Source organism: Chroicocephalus ridibundus, chromosome 13, assembly GCF_963924245.1.
Source record: "Chroicocephalus ridibundus chromosome 13, bChrRid1.1, whole genome shotgun sequence".
Taxonomy (NCBI): Eukaryota; Metazoa; Chordata; class Aves; order Charadriiformes; family Laridae; genus Chroicocephalus; species Chroicocephalus ridibundus.
In genome coordinates, this window is record NC_086296.1 from 855,925 (window position 1) to 874,526 (window position 18,602).

The 18,602-nt window shown below is 40.8% G+C and overlaps 1 protein-coding gene across 1 annotated transcript in view; it reads right to left on the reverse strand.

Annotated features, from left to right (window-relative positions):
- Nucleotides 1-18,602, reverse strand: part of LOC134522708 (protein HIRA) — a 35,376-nt gene that overhangs the window by 12,721 nt on the left and 4,053 nt on the right. Inside the window, exons 2-15 of the mRNA XM_063350629.1 lie at nt 14,825-14,887; nt 13,975-14,085; nt 13,081-13,171; nt 12,466-12,560; nt 11,513-11,608; nt 10,342-10,502; nt 9,265-9,432; nt 8,633-8,746; nt 6,803-6,873; nt 4,807-4,912; nt 3,988-4,215; nt 3,208-3,293; nt 2,526-2,720; nt 933-1,103 (exon numbers count right to left, since the gene is read on the reverse strand). Of these exons, the coding sequence (XP_063206699.1) occupies nt 933-1,103; nt 2,526-2,720; nt 3,208-3,293; nt 3,988-4,215; nt 4,807-4,912; nt 6,803-6,873; nt 8,633-8,746; nt 9,265-9,432; nt 10,342-10,502; nt 11,513-11,608; nt 12,466-12,560; nt 13,081-13,171; nt 13,975-14,085; nt 14,825-14,887 (1,756 nt within the window). The remainder of the gene's footprint in view (nt 1-932; nt 1,104-2,525; nt 2,721-3,207; nt 3,294-3,987; nt 4,216-4,806; nt 4,913-6,802; nt 6,874-8,632; nt 8,747-9,264; nt 9,433-10,341; nt 10,503-11,512; nt 11,609-12,465; nt 12,561-13,080; nt 13,172-13,974; nt 14,086-14,824; nt 14,888-18,602) is intronic.

Genomic DNA, 18,602 nt, shown 5'->3' on the forward strand with positions numbered 1-18,602 from the left:
GTTAACTACTATACACTAAAATAGGTCATTTAGTCATAGTCTTCCCATTCCCTTCAATAGCTGGTTATTAACTCACAACAATGTTTTGCCACTTATTCCGTAACCACTCGGCTTCTTAGAAATATCTTGCATAATCCAAACCTTTTTGGTTTTGGCATCTGCATTATGCCAAACTATACACTTCTATCCGACACATTAGAGGCAATTATGAGAGTAATTTAATAGAACTTTCTTCTGAATCTTATGGTTAAACCCTTTGCCATAAAAATGTTCAGGTATTTAGTGAAAACACATTTCATTGGTAATAATAAGTTGAGGAACTACATGCTTCTTTCTCAAGACTGCTCTTTTTTCTATCCTTTGTTTTGGTGAGGCAGGAATACTTACGCCATAACACACTATGTCACAAAACCAAAGGCTTTCTTTCCCCCCCCCCCCCCCCCAATCATGTGGATCTAGAGCCAAAACCTCTTAAAATCAAAGCGTCTTCTCTGCTTGCCTTCAGGGCATAAAACTGAAGTACAACGGCGGCTGTTATGATGATAGGCTGTCTGCAGACACGCATGGTAATTTATCTTGAAGGAAATCTCCCTCCTGTTCAGGGATGCAGGCTGGCTATTTCTGTTTCTGAGCAGCGCAGACGCTGCAGCCACACGCGGAGGCAGCGCACACACAGCATCTTGGAACAATAGTTTTAACTCAGAATACTTTGAAGAGTTTGCTTGATCCCAAATGCCAGGGACAAATGTACAAAGTGTTAACGCCAGCAAAGAATTCACCTATTCACAGCCAGCTCCTTCCTTCCGATTGTGGAAAAGACCCAGGACAATTCTAGAGTGCCAGCACCATGACATCCTCATCACAGAGAGTCGGCATTTTAACTCTCTACAGTACTACCCTCCTTTTTCCTTTGCCCCCAGGCTGTGCCTTACCTGTCCACAACAGTCTGATTTGTGTTTGTCACAACAGCAGTCCCTGAGGTGGCTTTGGATCGTTCTGTGAATCTAGAATCAAACGCTTTCATGGGCTCGATCTTGGATGGAGTTGTCAGCACAGAGGAAGACGACGCAGGAGGAGCAGTGGAGGCAGAGGTAGCAATTACACTGTCGATAACAGGGACAGGAAGACAACGATTGAAAGAAATTTAGTATTAGTAACCTGCACTGCTCATAACAACTAGCTAGCATTCACTACGCTGGCCAGAAGCCACCCTGAAAACCTTTCGCTCAAATACACGCGTGAATTCGGACGTGCTTTTTCCCCTCGTGCATCAGCATCCTGCAAGCTTTGCCTATTCTCAAAAGCTGTTCACGACACCTGCCAGAGCTGAGAGCCTCATGTGTCCACACAGATCTATCTAGATTAAAATACCCTAATCATTCATTAAGTATTTTTAATTCAGGAATTAAATGACACTGTCAGCTGGTACTCATGTACCCAAAGGGAAAGGATCGCTAGTTTAAATGGTGACTGGGGTTCCTGGTTTTACCCCTTGTTCGAGTTACCAAATACGTTCCATTACAAGATTATATTCCACTGTTTATCAAGCAAACAATTTGGGCGGAAACAATTCAAGCCAGGTTTTGATTTTGTTGTTGAAGAATCCAAACTAATTATTAGGCCTTCCCAAGCACAACTCCACGGGAAAGGAACGTGTTTTCCCCACACTAAAGCATTCCAGGGATCTGCTATTTGAATAGCTGTTTACTTCAGAGATTTTTCAATTCATTCAGAGAACGAATTGGAAGAAAGAATGGCTCTAAGATAACTGATGTTTGTACTAAAAAGCAGTTAGTAGTCCAATTTCCAAAGAAAAGGAGACTTAGTAGTTTCATCTGTCAATCATTTCTCATAGTCTGCCCACCCATTTTTTCATCTGTGGCCAATTTCAATTAAATTTGATAGAATGGTAGAGGTTCCAATGACACTGTGCTCTTATAAACGCTATAAAAACACACTGCGGAGGAGAAACCAAGTCAGTGTTACCATGGAGGGAAAAGCCAGTAAAATTTAGTTGTTCCATAATTAATTTGGAAGACACACTGGCTGATGCGTGTGAGTGCATTGGCAAGTCACTGGCACCGTGCTCGCCCTCATCTGAAGGGACCGTTACACGGGGAAGAAGCATTACCATGTTTGAGGAGAGGAGATCTACAGGACACAGGACAGAACTTGATGGAAAACAGGCTTCATTACTTCCACTGCTGGAAAACCTCCTGTTATTTACTAATAGCAACTCAGTAATCTCTAAGCAAGTCAATTTGTTAGAGCGTTAGCAATCCACTGTGTACCTCGTTGCACTGAAGTGCATTTCTGGAACTATGCATGTGGATCTATTCATTACTGATTTATCGCTATTTAAAGTAGCCAAATACTAATCAAATCTTGGTGTTTCAGGAATATTATATTCTTGAAGTTTTGCATTAAGGAAACCACTTTAAATGTGGCTTGATTACAGAACCATAAACAAGAATCAAAAACTAAACAGAGTCATACAAGCGAAAAACAAAACTGCAAATACTGACCCATCTTTATTGGCTGCATCATCGGTTGGTTTTATACTGGCCGCCGTTGGCTCTACCGAAGGCTTTGAAGTATTAAGGGAATTCACAGCGTTAGAATCTAATGACATGAGCTGCTGGTTACTTTGAGAAGACATCATTGAGCCAGACAGAGATCCAGATATTGGGATGCTATTGAAAAATGCTGTAGAAAAATCCCTAAGCAAAAAGACAAACAACAAATATATTTCTCAAAAACACTTCAAAAAAAAAATTTAAATATAATGGAAAAAGTAATTTTATCTAAACTGTTTGTTCCATTCTTCCCTTTTCCACATGCGGATACTCTTATACAACCCAAACAAACCACCCCCACCTAACTTTGCGGAGTTGCTTCTCATACAGAAAGAAGGCTAAAGCCAGTATGGATGTAGCTACGAACCTGCACCGCGTTAGAGTGTTCTTCCCTCGTCTAGAACGGCAGATACTCAGAATTAGCCTTTTCTGTTAGAAGCCAGATCTTATAGCTAAGAGAACACAGGTTGAAACTATGTTCCGTAAGTATATACAAGGGATTTTCAGCAAGTGCTTTAAGATGCCGTAAGATTAAAATAAGTCAGAATTCTGAGTTTGCATCAGGAAAAAGAAGAAAAAAACCCCCGATATAAAGGTGAAGAAGGATTTTAAAGGCAGCTTCCCAACATACCCAGTGTCCAGCTGAGCTATGCAGAGAGGCGTGATCCTTCTCCGACCATCTGCTGTTCGTGTTTCAACTTGTTTTTTTAAGAGATTCTGTTGGGAAATATATTTCATCATAATTTCTGATAAATAGGACATTTTTTTCCCTCTTTTTTTCCCCAACTGACAAGAATCGGTGTATCAGGTGAAAGATAATCCTCAATTAAAGATTTGTTAACAAAGATTTTTTTCTATATTGTCTTTGAACCATGCTATTATTGCATACATAGAAGCAATCTACATTTTTATTATTACAAATGTATTTCAATACCACAACTTTTTTTGGACCAACAGTAGGTGTTTTTTAAGTAGAAGTTCATATAGTACAAAGTACAGAAGAATCCTGATTCTCTCCACATTAGAGAGTCAAGTCCAAAACATTCTCATTGTGCATACTGAATCCTTCATTAAGAGTTGTGTTCTATGTTCAGGAGAGAATTAAATAATGCTTTCGACCTCCTTCACTGAGGAACCGAAGCAGAGTTCTACTGGACTGTTATCAGCTACCTTTGGTTTCCTTTCTGCACACATCGTAGAAACTTCCACAAGCCTTTTCCTGCACAGTCTTACTTCTGCTTAAAAGCACTTTAACTTTTCAGCAAGTCCCACTAAGGCCAACTGGACCATTCATGGGTTGAAAGACACCGTTCAACACGAATAAGGAAGCAGAAATCAGTTTGATCACAAGCAGTTTGATATTTATCGGCTCAGTCCTTGACGCTCTACAGTGACTATCCAGAACCCCTACCTTCCGGATGTCCTCCAGACTCTCCCCATTGACCATGCTCGCCACCTTGGGGGCCGCTGCTGCAGTGCCAGACGCTTCCCTCAGCGAGGCATTCTTCTGCTCCACCTGCTGCTGCTGCTGCCTCTGCTGATACTTGAGCATCTCCGGATTCTCAATAATGGTGGTAGACAACTGAGCTTCAGTCATTATAGCTAGGCTTTTCCCATAGGTGGACTGATGAATATTGCTCTGTGGGCGTTAAAAATGTAACACACAAGAAGAGTGACTACAACTGCTAGCGTGGCATCACTAATTATAATGCAATGGAATCACACAAATCTGATGGAATCCATAAAATGCAAATGCCCTCCCTATCATTTATACACGACAGATTGTTTTTCCTTTATATTTTCAGCTAACACTAAATCAATATGTAAAATAACTGGAATCCAAAGCTTTAGTTGCTAATAGCAATGACAGGAAAAAAACAGCCAACAGCAATCAGTTTAAAAAGACTTGCATATCTGCAAGTCAAAGAGTAATTTTGAAGTGTTTTGAAGCACCCACTCCTTGTTTCCTTGGCCAAATAATTACTTCAAATGTATAATGATGTGTAAGCAAGTGGATGTTTTCCAAATAGACTTTCTTTCCAGAATAGAAACTAATAACACAAAGGTATTTCTTGACTACTCTTTTTTAATGATTTGTGAAGTAGACAAGAACATATTTTTCTGTAATACAGAAATCAGTCACTACATACTTCTATAAATAATCCAATATTTTAATTGAATCAACACATGGCTTAAATATAATCACAGACCCCCTGAGTGCCTACTGTACCTTTTCCTCCTCGCTGAGTGGGTCTCCAAGTTCATCCTGGGAAAAGTCCAGAAACGCCACTGATCCATCCATGGAACACACCAGGATACCGAGTCCATTCAGGGTCCTGAAGGAAAACAAAGATGGACCTTTATTTCTCTTTCATTGATGCCAAGGGGCAATACAGTAAATTGCTCGATAAAAATCTAGCATAAGATAAGTGATAAATGTATTTCCTTCAAAAGTTGTAAAAAATTTGTGTGCTAATGGAATTGGGAGAAGAAAGGGGCCTTCAGCAGATAAGCCATCAATACGCTTCTTTTGAGGCCGTATAAACTGCTGCTTGGGGCCCATGGAAGACAAAGCTTCCTCATGCATGGAAAACAAGTACCAGACAGTCCATTCCTCTGAAGAGCTTACAGTCCAGACAAAACGAAAGGAAGAAGGGATGAGACCCTTCAGAGAGAAGCTGTGTATGTTGGGTAAATGCCACTTCTCTATCATCGGTACCTGAAGTGACAACAATAAAAAAAAAAGCAAGATGTGCATCTGAGCGGTCCAAAAATCTTTGTACTAGGCAAGAACATAATGTTTGATTTTGTTCTTGTTCATCATTCGGGTTTTTAAGCAAACCACACACGTTCTTGTATGTGCAACACATTGTAACCCTCTTCTGGAGGTCTGTAAAGGTTTTCTTGGTGGAAGAGAGAGGGAGGAGAAACTACACATTCTGTCCTAATGGAATGGTAACCTTCCATATATAACCTGTTAGTGCACGTTTGAAAAAAATAATATTTGATGAGTTTTGACTGCTAACCCAGTAACTTTCAATTACAGAGTTCGCAGAGACGGCGACATAGTGGTTTACAGATGACTTGTTACAGAGAACAGAAGAGAAAGGGAAGGAGGCAGAACGCTGAAGTCCTACCCAAATTAGTCCAACAAGGCTTTAACATGGATTACATGCATCATGGCTAGAAGTCTTTGAAAACACCTTTTTTCGTGGTGGCTGGTGCCCTGATAGCACCACATCCAGAAGTTAGCCCCAGCATCATCTAAGTTAACCAACGCTACTCCAAGTTAGAAAATGGTAAAATCTTGCTTAGCAGACAAAATTGATGAGCTCCTATTGACCACTGGATCCAAGCAATTGTTCCACGAAAACATAAATCATGTTCAGATATTACAATCACGGATCCAAGTCTAAAACTCTAAAATAGAAGTGAGACAGCTATAACAATATAATAGTATCCGATTTCTCTGAATTTTCTCTGTCTGTTTTCAGAATGGAGCGTGTTTCTGGGAACATTCCGTATTATTGACATTTTAGCCATACATTTCAATTTGTAAACAGGATAAAAAATAACAAGCTTCCTGATGATCCTTTGTCTCTCGAATATCCCACAAAACCATTTCCTCAGAAATTGCGAAATGTTAACCAGCTATTACTCACGAAGACTTTATGCCATGAAAAATGTGCAAATTGCAGATGGAGAAATAAAAAAATACAGGAAAACAAAAGTATTCAAAGCTATTGTACTACAACAATAGCAGCAGTTCTCATTAAATACTCCATTTATTGGCTTCCTAGCCTGAAAAATGGTTCGATTTTGAAAACTTTTTATCGTGCTTCACTGAGTTTCATGGAAAAATCCACATGGCACATAGAAAACAGGAAGTTAAAGGTCCACCAAGTCATGTTATAAAGTACATATTCTATAAAAAAAGTCAGAGAATCATAAGTAGTAGGAACTCATTCCACAGGTATTTTACTGCATCGTGTTCTAAATACATTGGGTTTTATTCAATTGTAACGTTACACAATCTCAAGTGACCACATGCTAGTTGCTGATGTTACTACCACAGACATTGCAGCAGAATCAAGAACTTCAGGAAGGATTACTTGTGTTCCAACGGCTACAATCTGTACTGTTTTAAGGAATTTCCAGTTAACGTATGTAACTAAAGATGACAGCAACACTTTGGCTTTTGTAACAAAGAGCAGACATCGACTTACCAGGAGATGTCCATGATAGACTTGTCAAACAGCTCATGTATGACAACTAAAGGTCGTTTCAGACACGTGAGCTTGAAACAGAAGAACCAACAGTCAGAAATTTAGAAGTTCTATGCTACAACAACATTAGCACATTAACTCTCTCCCAGAGCGTAACAACGTTCACCAAACAAGGCCTGGCCAGGAGACAGCTGTATGCCTGACGGTCTGTCTGAAGCACCTACTTACCCACTCCACTGCTAGCACAGAACAGCTTTGGAGACGAAGAGCTGACGTTCCACCCTCCCCTCCTTTCTGAAACACAGACTGAACTTCTTAACCAACTTTGCCTTTACTTTGCAGTCGTAGAACACTCTCTACCACTCAAAAAGTAATTCTGCAGATGCTAAAGACGGCCCCTATTCTAAGCTTTACTGAGATAAGGGTGTTGCAAACTGCCAGCACAAGAGGAATACAGAAAACAGATTAGGTTTCCATGTCCTCACTCAGACTACTTGTCCAAGTAACTGAAGCCTATCAAGAGCAAAGGGAATTTGACTCACTGTTATTCTTAAAGAGGATCCCTCTACACTTATAAATCAGATTAGCAATAAAGAACTGCATAGGAAAACTTCCAGTAACCTGTTCTAAATCAGACATTCTAAGCTCTGTAATGTTAAACCAATGGACTGAAACGAAGCAGGAGCAGTCAGTGTGGTGGAGGATGTTTCATGCTCGTAGGTTCCCAGATGTAGTGTGGTAGTCATCTTCATACGTTATTTCTTTTATGTTTCCCCAGGTCTGCGTTGCATACCTATCTATTAAGCTCTTCGGGCAAAGACTGCCTATAACTCTACATCTCTGTAACACCTAGTCTAACCTCAACAGGCACCCTAAATGAAATCATAGTATAAATAGAAAGTAAAATATACTGCCTAAATGAAATCATAGTATAAATAGGAAGTAAAATATACTGAGAGTGATACTTTGATATGGGTATGCACGGGTAGCATTGCCAGAAACAGATTTAGTGTTATGCATTTAGCGATTGATGGATAAATATCACTCTGGAATCTATAAATAGTAGATTGCAGTTAGCAATTGGTGTGTTTTGGCACATGTTCTCACGACAAAGCTTTACAAATCAGTTAAATTTATTCCCTGTCCCTCGCAGTTGCCAAACAACCTGTCTTGCATTTATAAATGTGAGAATAGCTACTCTTCTCTTAGCCAGAATAACAATGTGTAGATGTTAAAGTAAAACTCAAACTAGATGTTGAAAACTTGGATGTATACTTAAAAAGCTCATTCATTTTCACAGTCCTTTCCATAGCAAAGACGGAAGCCAGGGACTGAAGCCAGAACAAAGGAGAAAGATGAGCCGTGTATATGCTCAGAAACAGCTACCCTGGGCCTGCTATATTCTCCTCGCACCCACAAAAGACTAACAAAGCCAGACTCTAAGAGCTATTAATGGGTAGGTGGGCTAAACATGGAGAAACAGTGAAGTGTTTTTCTTAAGAGACTCACATGGAGAACGAGTAAAAGACATAGGAAGAAAACAGGGCTGAATTACATTTATTAACTGTGCTAACACATTATTTCCCTTCACAGCTCCTCCCACTGACCAGGGCAGCACACTCTGCCCCCGCTTCCAGCCGCTCTGGCTTTAGCGACATGAACTAATACCAATCCACTTCCTTCCCCCAGCTAATGCTGTAACAACAGAGAGAAAAAACCAAACACGAATCCAAATATAAGACCTCATGCTGTACACGTGACCTTTGTGCTAAACCCCTAAGTTATCCAAATGACCACATTAGCTCAAAGGCGGCAAAAAACCCCACTTACCCACACAGAAAGAGATCGATCCTTACTACCAACAGCACAACAGCAGTAGGGACAGCTTGACTTGGTGGAGCTCCCATTCTTTTGTTTCTTCTTGAAGATTTTTGGATTGAATTTCTGAACAAATGACATGCCCCAAATTTTATTACAATAATTACATCTCCTTTAAAAGCAAGTTTTTCACTTAAGAGTGAAAAAGAAACATTTCATAGAAACAAAGTCCCTAACCAGACTCTGTAAGAGCATTGACAAGAGCCACATGTGCTTTATTAAGGGCCTTTCTGAATGCCTGAACAGGAATGGCAAATAACATTAAGTTTACTAGCGATCAGGAACCCACTGGAAACCTAAGTCACTTTAACCAAGTCACTGAAGAGCTAACAAAGTAGTGTTTGTCTTCCTAACGTCCTCCCGTACTCGCCCTTCTTATCTTGGTCATCTATGTCCAGTTCTCTTACCACAAGAGCAAGCTGATTGCTTCCCACGTGTAAAGTTGACGTTTTTCAAACACCACCATGCGTTTGCTTTACTAATCTTGACACCTCCCTCCACCTCTTGTCCCATTTTGTATAAAATTATCAAAAAGCACATATTAGAAGTTTTACTTCAGGAATAAATTACTATCACTCACTCACCACTACTGTAACTGCTTTCCGATGCCCCACAAAATCCATGTTGGTTTTCCATCCATCTCGCTCAATGATCTGAGCAGTCGGTCCAGAATTATTCATGGCATGAGCAGAAACAAGATAGTGACCATCAGGTGACCAGCTAAGGCGCAACACATGAGTTGTCCCTCCACACTGACAAAGAGAGTAAAATACCCACAGCTTTAAAAGTGTTTGGCAAACAAAGGATTTTTAATACAAACTATTTAAATTTTAGATTTAGCAAATATGATTACAAAGTCAGTCTTTTCTGAATATATAAGAATGACCTCACATACAATTCTCAGCAATTTCAGCCATGTTTATACAGATGATCTAGTGTAACTTATGAAGCCCTACCAAAAGGGGGAAAAAGGAACTCGGAGAAGTTTTTTAAAGGAAGCAAAACGTACATCTTTTTGGATACTGCACACTCAGTATTCTTCACAGTCCCAGTTAGTGGCAGGGCTGCAGCATACCAACTGCTAATAATGACACCTCACCTTGCAACACCAGCTCACACATGAATTCAAGCGTTTACTGTCTATTAAGAAGAGTAATTGCAGTAATCACGATACCGTAAGATTGCTGCGAAACACCCCACTCACTAAGCACCACTTCTGTCCCCAGAAATCTGATCTCTTGATCAACGTCACCAGGTCACAGCCCTACGATGCCAGACCAAAGATCCCTCCTAAGCACTTATCTCACTCCTGATAGTGGCCACTAGAAGATGCATAGGGAAGAACGTAAGAACAATGTAATTAGCGTGCCCATACTTCCTTGGAATAACCTCTATATTTCCAGGATTTTACTTAATTGTTTACGTAACCCGCGTAAACCTTTGGCACCTACAACATCTGACGGCAACGAGAGTCTCAATGTAGTCACATGTGGGGTGAGAAAGTAACTCTTTTTTTCCTCCCTTTTGAATCTGCCATCTAATAGTTTAATTTGATTCAGCACCGTTAAATTAACTACTCTTTGTGCAGAATCAGAGTTATTCTTACAATTTTCATTCGTTCTATAGGAATTCACTTTGAATGGTCACACATTCTGACATACCTCATCAAAGGGTTTTGTGATGCTGGTTTCCAACTGCCAGTCCATGGTCCGCCACACCTTCAAACTTCGATCATCGGCCTGAGAGGCAATATATTTTCCAACAGGATCCCAGGTCAGCCCTTTCACCAAGCCGGAATGCCCCTTCAAAGTGGCAAGAATTTCTGTGCATACAAAATGGAGAACAGAGAGGAGTTACTGACACCTCCTTTAGGACAGACTGTTGAGGAGATTTACAAGATCTTTTGAGGAGATTTACAAGTTCTTTACAAGAACGCAGCATATTAAATATAACCTCTTTTAATGTACAAACAACAACATATCAGCCAAACTGGAACCTGTACTTAAGCTGTGAATGATATAAACAGAGACATGCGCAGGGCACACAGCTGGGCTGGAAGTCTGTAAACTCTGATACAAGGATTGGAGTAGCCCGCAAATAAATGGCAGTGACCGGGCACCACCCAGCGGGAGGTTTAGGCTGTATCCGGTTAGGTGGTGAGAAGCAGCCAAATGAAGGCAGGTGCTGCCCGGCTGCCCCAGCCCCTCGCAGGTCGGCTCAAGCTCTCCAGCGGCAGTGCGGTCCCTGAGAAAGAGAGGACTCGGGACCGCGTGAATCGCCAGCACCGTGGCAATGGAAGAAAGAAAATGGCCATCACACGTAAGGCTTGAGAGCTTCTGCTACTGTGAGGCTCCTCCAGTCCATCCTTCCTCCCCTTCGGCATGGACAGTCACGCTGCTTATTAAGCAGCAGCATTTAAAATGGGGTAAATAATATAATGCCCCCCCAAAGGTAAAAAGTCCTGTAGGTACAAATGCAACAGGGAAAAAATATATATGCATATATAGAGGTAATATCAAGCTGAAGTTCTTTCTGTTTGGGATTTTGCAGAGAGATGGTGAAAAAGAAAAATACATGTAATAATGACCCTAATGTAAAATCAGCAGCACCACCTGAACACAGCTCTGGTCTACAGCAGAGTGGAGTCCACTGCTCACCACCATCCAAACGTGGAAGAAGGACTGACCGGCCAGAGCGCAAGCGTGTCAGCTCAAAAGACAGACTACCCATTCCCACACAGAGATTCTCACAGCCACTGAAATACACCCACGGAGGGAAGAGTTTGTCACAAACCTTTACATTCTTGCACATCTGAAATGTAAGAATTCTCACCTGGAAATTTGACAGCATTCCAGATGACAACAGTGTTATCCACACTACAGGATGCCAGCCAGGCATCATGTGGAGACCACGCTACATCCATAACGTCTGTTTGAAAAAAAAAAAAGTTTCCATTTAAGACATTAATCCAAAAATCTTTTTAAAAAGAACCTGCATCACAACATTTTTTCTATCCCCAAGAAGCAACTATCATCTCACTAGAGTGGAAGGTAAGAAAGAACACAGCAACACTGACGGGGAGGGAGGCTCTCCAACTTACCGCGTTCAACGGGGAACAAAACAAAACCAAAATCCGAGGCAGAGAATGCCATGTTTAGTGATTAGAGGAAGTACTAATGCCTGTAAAAAGTACTTTGTTTTGTTTTGAATGAAAAAAGCAACAGCAGCTATTGCGATGCACTTGCTTTATTCCAACACACGTGGAGCGATCGGAGTGATTTCCATCTTGATTTTAATCGTAGCTCGTGTCAGCAGGTGCAAAATGCATTTGAAATTACCTGGTTTAGTCATCTTTTGCATTGCTCTTTAGTTATTTTTTCTAAATAAGCATTAATATTCTTTGGTTCACAAAAACTTTATCTTTTGCCAGCGAGAAGATTATTCACTGCAAATGTGAACATTTATTTAAATAAAAATACAGTTAGCTTCTTTTATTCAGACTGATTTTTAAGCTAGCAAATAACAAAATACGAGTTCCTTAGTTGCTAATTTTTCTACTGCACAGTTGCTGGAAGTTCTACTGCATTGCCAGAAGTTACTTGTATGAAAATGGGCAGTTCATTAAAAATGACATTTTCCTTTAGATTTTTATTGTTGCTCTTAAAAGTAATTACTGACTTCCCACCAAATATACAGGTTTTGAGCAAGAAAATGTGACCCTGAAAACCAATTATTTTTTTTTTAAATTCATGCAAATTATGTTCATCCAACATCTTTTCACTTACCCCCTGAATGGCTTCTGAGAATCGACACACACCTCCACTGCTCAACGTTAGTAAGTTTGCTACTAGAACCAAACACAGTGCTAGGTCCAATGTACCTAATTAAAAATAGAAAACAGTTATCAACAGAACCGCCTCAAGCTCTTCAAACTTTCTTTCTAAAGAAAATCAGCTGCACGGTACACTTCTGTTTTATAGTCAGTTATTCCTGCAATGAAAACCGAAGAAAGAAAAAAAAAAGTACTTTTTAGAGAAAGTAATTCCAGTTACTAAAAAATTAGCTTCAATAGAATGTACAATTTCTACAGATAGCAAAAATGATAACAGTTAAGAAAACTCTTCAGATCTCATCAGGATGCTTTCTTCAAGGAGAGCAGAAAATGGCTCAGCTCCTGGGGAGCAGAGGGACCGCCCAGGCAGACACGCTGCAGCCCCAGAGACACAGAGACCAGATCTCCACCGCCAGTGACGCGGCGGCACAAGTCTCAGCTCCTCGCGCACCGAGAGGCAAAGCAGCGAGCTTACAGAAGGCCAGCCCAGGGAAGGAACACTGAGGGACAGGACAGAGTAACCTACTTGAAATAAAATATAAAATGGAGAAAAAAGAAACATGCTTACGCAGCTCGTTTCCACACCATAATCAACTTGTCATCTCCCCCCGAAGCCAAGTAAACGCCATTGTTTGACCATCGCACACAGTTCACGCACGCTGAAATGTAGAACAGAAAGTCTGTAAGACGAAATATGAGAATAAGTGGTTCTGGACTGGGGACAGAGTTTATAAGAAGCAGAACCTGACAGGAGATGTTTAGGATTTAAGTGTGCTTTTTCCACTCAAAGCAGTTGCTCTGTCTGCTTTAGATAAATGAATTGGTACTTATCTTTCAATGGCAGTTGAGGAACTTCTTATTTTAAAAAAAAACTATTCTGTCTTTAAAAAAGCTTCACCAAAAGCAGCTCCAAAGAAGACTAACATTCATCTAACAAAGGAAACTGCTTGTGGTACATGAGGTGGGATTAAGAAGGCAAAAAAGGAAAGATATATGTTGAAGACAATAAAGGGGACAACTTGTTCAGGTAACTATACATTCAAATGTAATATGCAATAAATCCAGAGTAATTTAGAGCTATAACCAATATATTTCCCATGATGTTTCCTTTATACGTATTTCTTCTCTTGCCCTTTCCTTCAGATCTCCCCGGCTTCTCAGAATGTGCGTTATCAATTACTTTGTGGCCACAGCTGGAAAAAGTTCATAGGGAGGAGATTTCCAAAGGTATCTGTGTTCCTCTGGACCTTTTCCCACATTTTAACAACATCTTCTGCTGAATATCTAAAAAAGTATATAGCCAAAGTATGCGATCACTCTGCTGTATTTCATTGATTCTTCACCACTGGACAGGGCATGACTGTTGTAATTACAAACATGTAATGCCTAAGCTTTGGCAAATTACCAACATTCGAGAAAAAAAAACAAACAAAACCAAAACCAGAAAAAAAAGCTTTGTAACCTAAGTGATTGTCCATCTGACAAAGCATCTTGGGAATATTTTCATTCTTTTCATCTTCCTCTTTCAGGACAGGAGCCATATTCCAGATCACTACTTTCCCAGAATCCTGACCTGTAAGAGAACAAAAAGCCCCCCCTTTAAAATACATGCAAAAAAGCTTTTCAACTTAATGTCAGTTCCAGACCAGATGCTAAAATGCAGGCATCGCTGCAGTGGGAACTTTGGAAACATTTGAATACAGATGCCATTCTGGTATAATTACACCAAGTCAGAAGTGGTTTATTTTTCTTGACGCCATTAAAAATAACATTGTTCAAAAAAATCATATTGTATGTAATGACACCAACTATAAGGATGAACTATTTATAATAAAATTGTATTTTAAAAGAGAAAAGATACATTCAAATCCTAAATTCCAATTATTGTAGCCAACATAAAATTATTCCCTATTGCAAACCAAATAATATTTTTGCACATATTTCTTGAGCTATTCCATTTATATAATTCGATTTTTTTGTCCCAATAGCTCTACTATTTGGCAGGTCAAAAAGCCCACTTCACACTCGGTTCCTCTTCAAATAAAGAAAGACATTTGGCCAGTATGGCCACGACTCAATTATTGCATCTACTATCTCAGTGATGTCCAAGAGGACGAGTGCATCAGAAAACGCAAGCCTGCCTTCTGCAGCGTTACTGCACTTTTCAGTACATTTTAATGACTTACTTAATTATCTGTCCCTTAGAGATATGTGATGTGGTTTTGAAAGGGTCAAACCAATTAAAGCGTTGGGAAGGCACAAGATTATTATTCTAGCCCAAAATTCTGCCTTCTATCAGTACACAGACGTACCTTGTCCTCCTGTTGCAAACTTGGTCCCATCTGGGTGAATGTCCACTGAAAATATTGGCTTTCCTGGAATTAGAGAACAAGCAGCAACATTCTGAATTGTTTTACAGTCAAGAGAATGCAGGAATGCCAAAAGAACCGTAGCTCTTCTGGCTGGCGAATAGCTTTCTTCTTCTAAAAGCCAGAGTTGTAAGAATTACAGCTGACTACAGGAGCTGAAAGCAACCTGATGACAAAAATGACAGCCTGTGAAAGCGTATATGAAGGTTATCATGCCGCAACAACCCAGCAGTAACTAAGGACACTGCATCCAGCAGGATATGCCAAATGCCTCAAAGCAAAACAATACCACAAAGCAAGTGCCAACACGGAAAAACGGCATTTGAGTAAGGAATTTCTTCCACGTTTTTACACTTCATTAGCTGATGACCTGAAGCAAGTTTTGTTTTGGTTTCTGTTTTTGTTTTTTTAAAATCCTCCCCAATCTCAGGCTGCATCTGGCGGTCACACAATTACCTGTCTCAAATTTAAATTCTGTTGTTATGAAACTCTCCTACCCAAAGACTAGCTTTTTTCACGGCTTCCATATAGAAAGAGGAAGACTAACCAACTCTAATATTACTCTTAAATCTTTCAGTTCTCCATATGCTACATCTTTCAGAGGGAAACTGATAGTTTTATGAACGCATCAACCCTAGAGCAGATAAGTAACGCAGCTGGGGAGCAGCTCTGGAGACCAGACAACCCTCACTCCCAGCCTGTTCTGCTCCCGCCCCTGGATCACACACGCTCTCCTACACCTTCACAGCTCGTTCAGCCCTTGCAGGAGGAGAAGGAAGGAGAGAGAAGTAAATTTACTGCCTTTCGATGATGCTCAAAGAGCTACCGTGAAGGAACCTGAAGGACTACCTGAAGGAACATGCATGTGAGTTCCACATTCAAGTAATTTTTGGCAGCAATCTGAACCCTTTCAAACTGGAATGCTTCTGCCAGCAACATCACACACGTGCCAGTATAAAATAAGGCAATTTATTGTAATGGCCAAAAAAACTCGCACACACATACCAAGATTACTCGATAAATTTCCCATGTGTGTCAATTCTTGCACTATATCTTCATGATAGGTTAAGACACAAACAATAAAACCTGGAGAATTTATCCAGTGATAGCTTTTATGTTGCAACTGTAGCATCCAGATTCCCCGACGCTAAACTACTAACAAAACCCTCATCCAAATATGGAGCATTTCTCACTTTTTCAGAGATATGAATTTTGCTTCATATCAATTTTAATTTTGTTTATGTTGACTTGTTTTAAGGTTTATTTTATTCGGATTTATATTGCAACTCTGACATGTGATTCCCCTTAAAATTTTTACAGGCAGCCAAGCAAAGGCCTGAAGTACAGTAAGATGGCACTCGACTCACATTCCTTCCACCTCCTTTAGACCGCATAAAACACATAAATTGAGACTTAGCTGTGGCTTTTCTTCAGAGCATTGAGCCTGATTCTATCTTTTATTCTATTAACTTGAATGTAACGTACAGGGCTAAGCTGAATATTCTGAGAAGCACAGGCAAGAAGCAAACATTTATTTTTTCCTTCTCTTATATGGAAGTTCCCTTAAATTAAACCAGAAATTGAAAATAGTTTGGCCTACTGACACTTAGCGAAAGAGGTCATTCTGTAGACCTTACAGGCGGAAGAGGTTACACCTTTTCAATCTGCATCAGTAGTCTTGGGCAAGAAGACTTACTATACCGCCAAATCTGCCATGAGGCAGGAGGAGGAGAGCGCTCCTTCCAGGAAGCCAGTTATCAAAGGCCGTTGAACTGCGCTGACCCGGCTCCCTTTGCCTGTGTTATCATCCGCACCTACCGGAAACAGTTCCCCAGCAAATCAGAAGGAACAGCAACCTCTAACACAGGGGCATCGATAATCAGGAGGAATTATGGCGTCCAGAGCCAGCACAGCACCTGTGAACATGGCTTCAGAGTTTACGTATTTTTTAGTTTAACGATACTGTATTTAAAACTGGTTTAATAGATGCAGTCGTCTCATACAGAAAAACTCATTCCTTCTCTTATCCAGTTGCACCACTCGTCCTTCATAAATTTGGCTTTTGATCAAATGAGCACCGAGCAGATATTTTCATAAAATATTATGATCCTAAAAACTCAGAACTCAGTGGAAGTCATCAGGTGACAGAGCATTATTTTACAAGGGAAGTTTAAAAAGGGTATGGACTTTGCACTCAGGAAAGGCGGCGCTAATAAATGAAGCCCTCAACAACAAATCAAGTCTCCTACGCGGCTCAACTGTAATCCAGGAAGGGACCTTATTCCACAGGTAACTAATCACACCCAACCATCTGCCCAGCAAACGTGGGCTTTTCAGCAGAATTTACCAATAAGCTTAAAGCACGATGACTTGTGAACATGAGGCCCGTCAAATTAATCTCCTATCAGAGCCAAGTAAATACTGTTTCCATCTGATGGATGACTCCTAATAAACTGGACTACTTTCAGAGGTCTCAATCTCACCAGCAATGTTCAGATGCACCCAGTGGTTAACCTTTAAACACAGGCTTTTTGTCCTGAGAAACGTTAGTTTATTAAATCAAGTTCCAGACTTCTAGGAGTTTGCACAGATAAGAGTCTTCCATTTTCCATATACCGGAAATCTGTCAAACTACACCCAGCCCCAACCTGTCACACCCTCTTCTTAACAGACATTCTGCATTAACCAAAATACAGACAGCAACTGCCAAACGCCATGTCACGTACTGGCACAGCACAGTACTTACAAGCCAACCTGGATGAAATGCTATTTACAGGTCCGTCTGGATTTTATCTCAAACGGCTTTGGACATTATTCCAAGATCCAGGGGTAATATGACTAAACATGGACCATTCAGTTGTTTAGAGCCCACAGTTTCCAGTTCACAACACTTTTACTGTGCTCTTCAACTATAAGATGGAGTAATTTTAGCAGGGGAGGAAGGCATAAACTTAGGCTGACAAAGGCCACCCAAAGAGTGAAGCAACTCCTTACGGAGTGGCTCAGGACCACGGGACATGAGGATTTCGTTCCTGGCTCCGGCTGCGATGGGCTGTTGGTGGGGCCAAGCGCAGCAGCAGCCCTGTGGGGACGCCAGCAGGAAGCACTAACTCCTGGATATCGGAACCTGAGCTTCTGCCACTTCACCCGTAAAGATGACTCGTGCCCATTTTCCAGGCAATATCAGAGCCACTGCGTGTTTCAGCACCAGAAAGCTCAGAGGCTGACGGTGGTCTCATCCTGACTAGAGAGCACATAATTTGGACCCTTTGGCCGATCCTCAGAAAGGAGCTGCAGCCTCTGCTATTTATTAGAGAGCAGCATATCGAGGTCACAAGCAATTCAGCTCCTCTCTAGCACAAAGACCGCATGAAGTTTCAAGTCAGGTTTGTTACACACTTGTATTCAGGAGCAGAGAAAAGGGTGAAACACACGGAGCTCCCTGCAGCACGTTCCAAGTGTCAGCTTTCGGGCAAGAGGCATTCGAACGTCAACGCACTGGCTCGGGAAGGAGCATCTTCCCACTGTCCCGCTCCAGGGCTGCACGTGCCCTTCTTGGCGGCTGAGACACACAGGGCTTGTCATGATTAAATTCGATTACTTAGATTTGAAAAAAAAAGGACCACTACTAAAGCTACCTGCTTATGAATGTATATTAATTCTTTCACGATCTAGAAGGAAATTTATGTTTTTAATAAGTTTGCTCTCTACAGTGTTATGT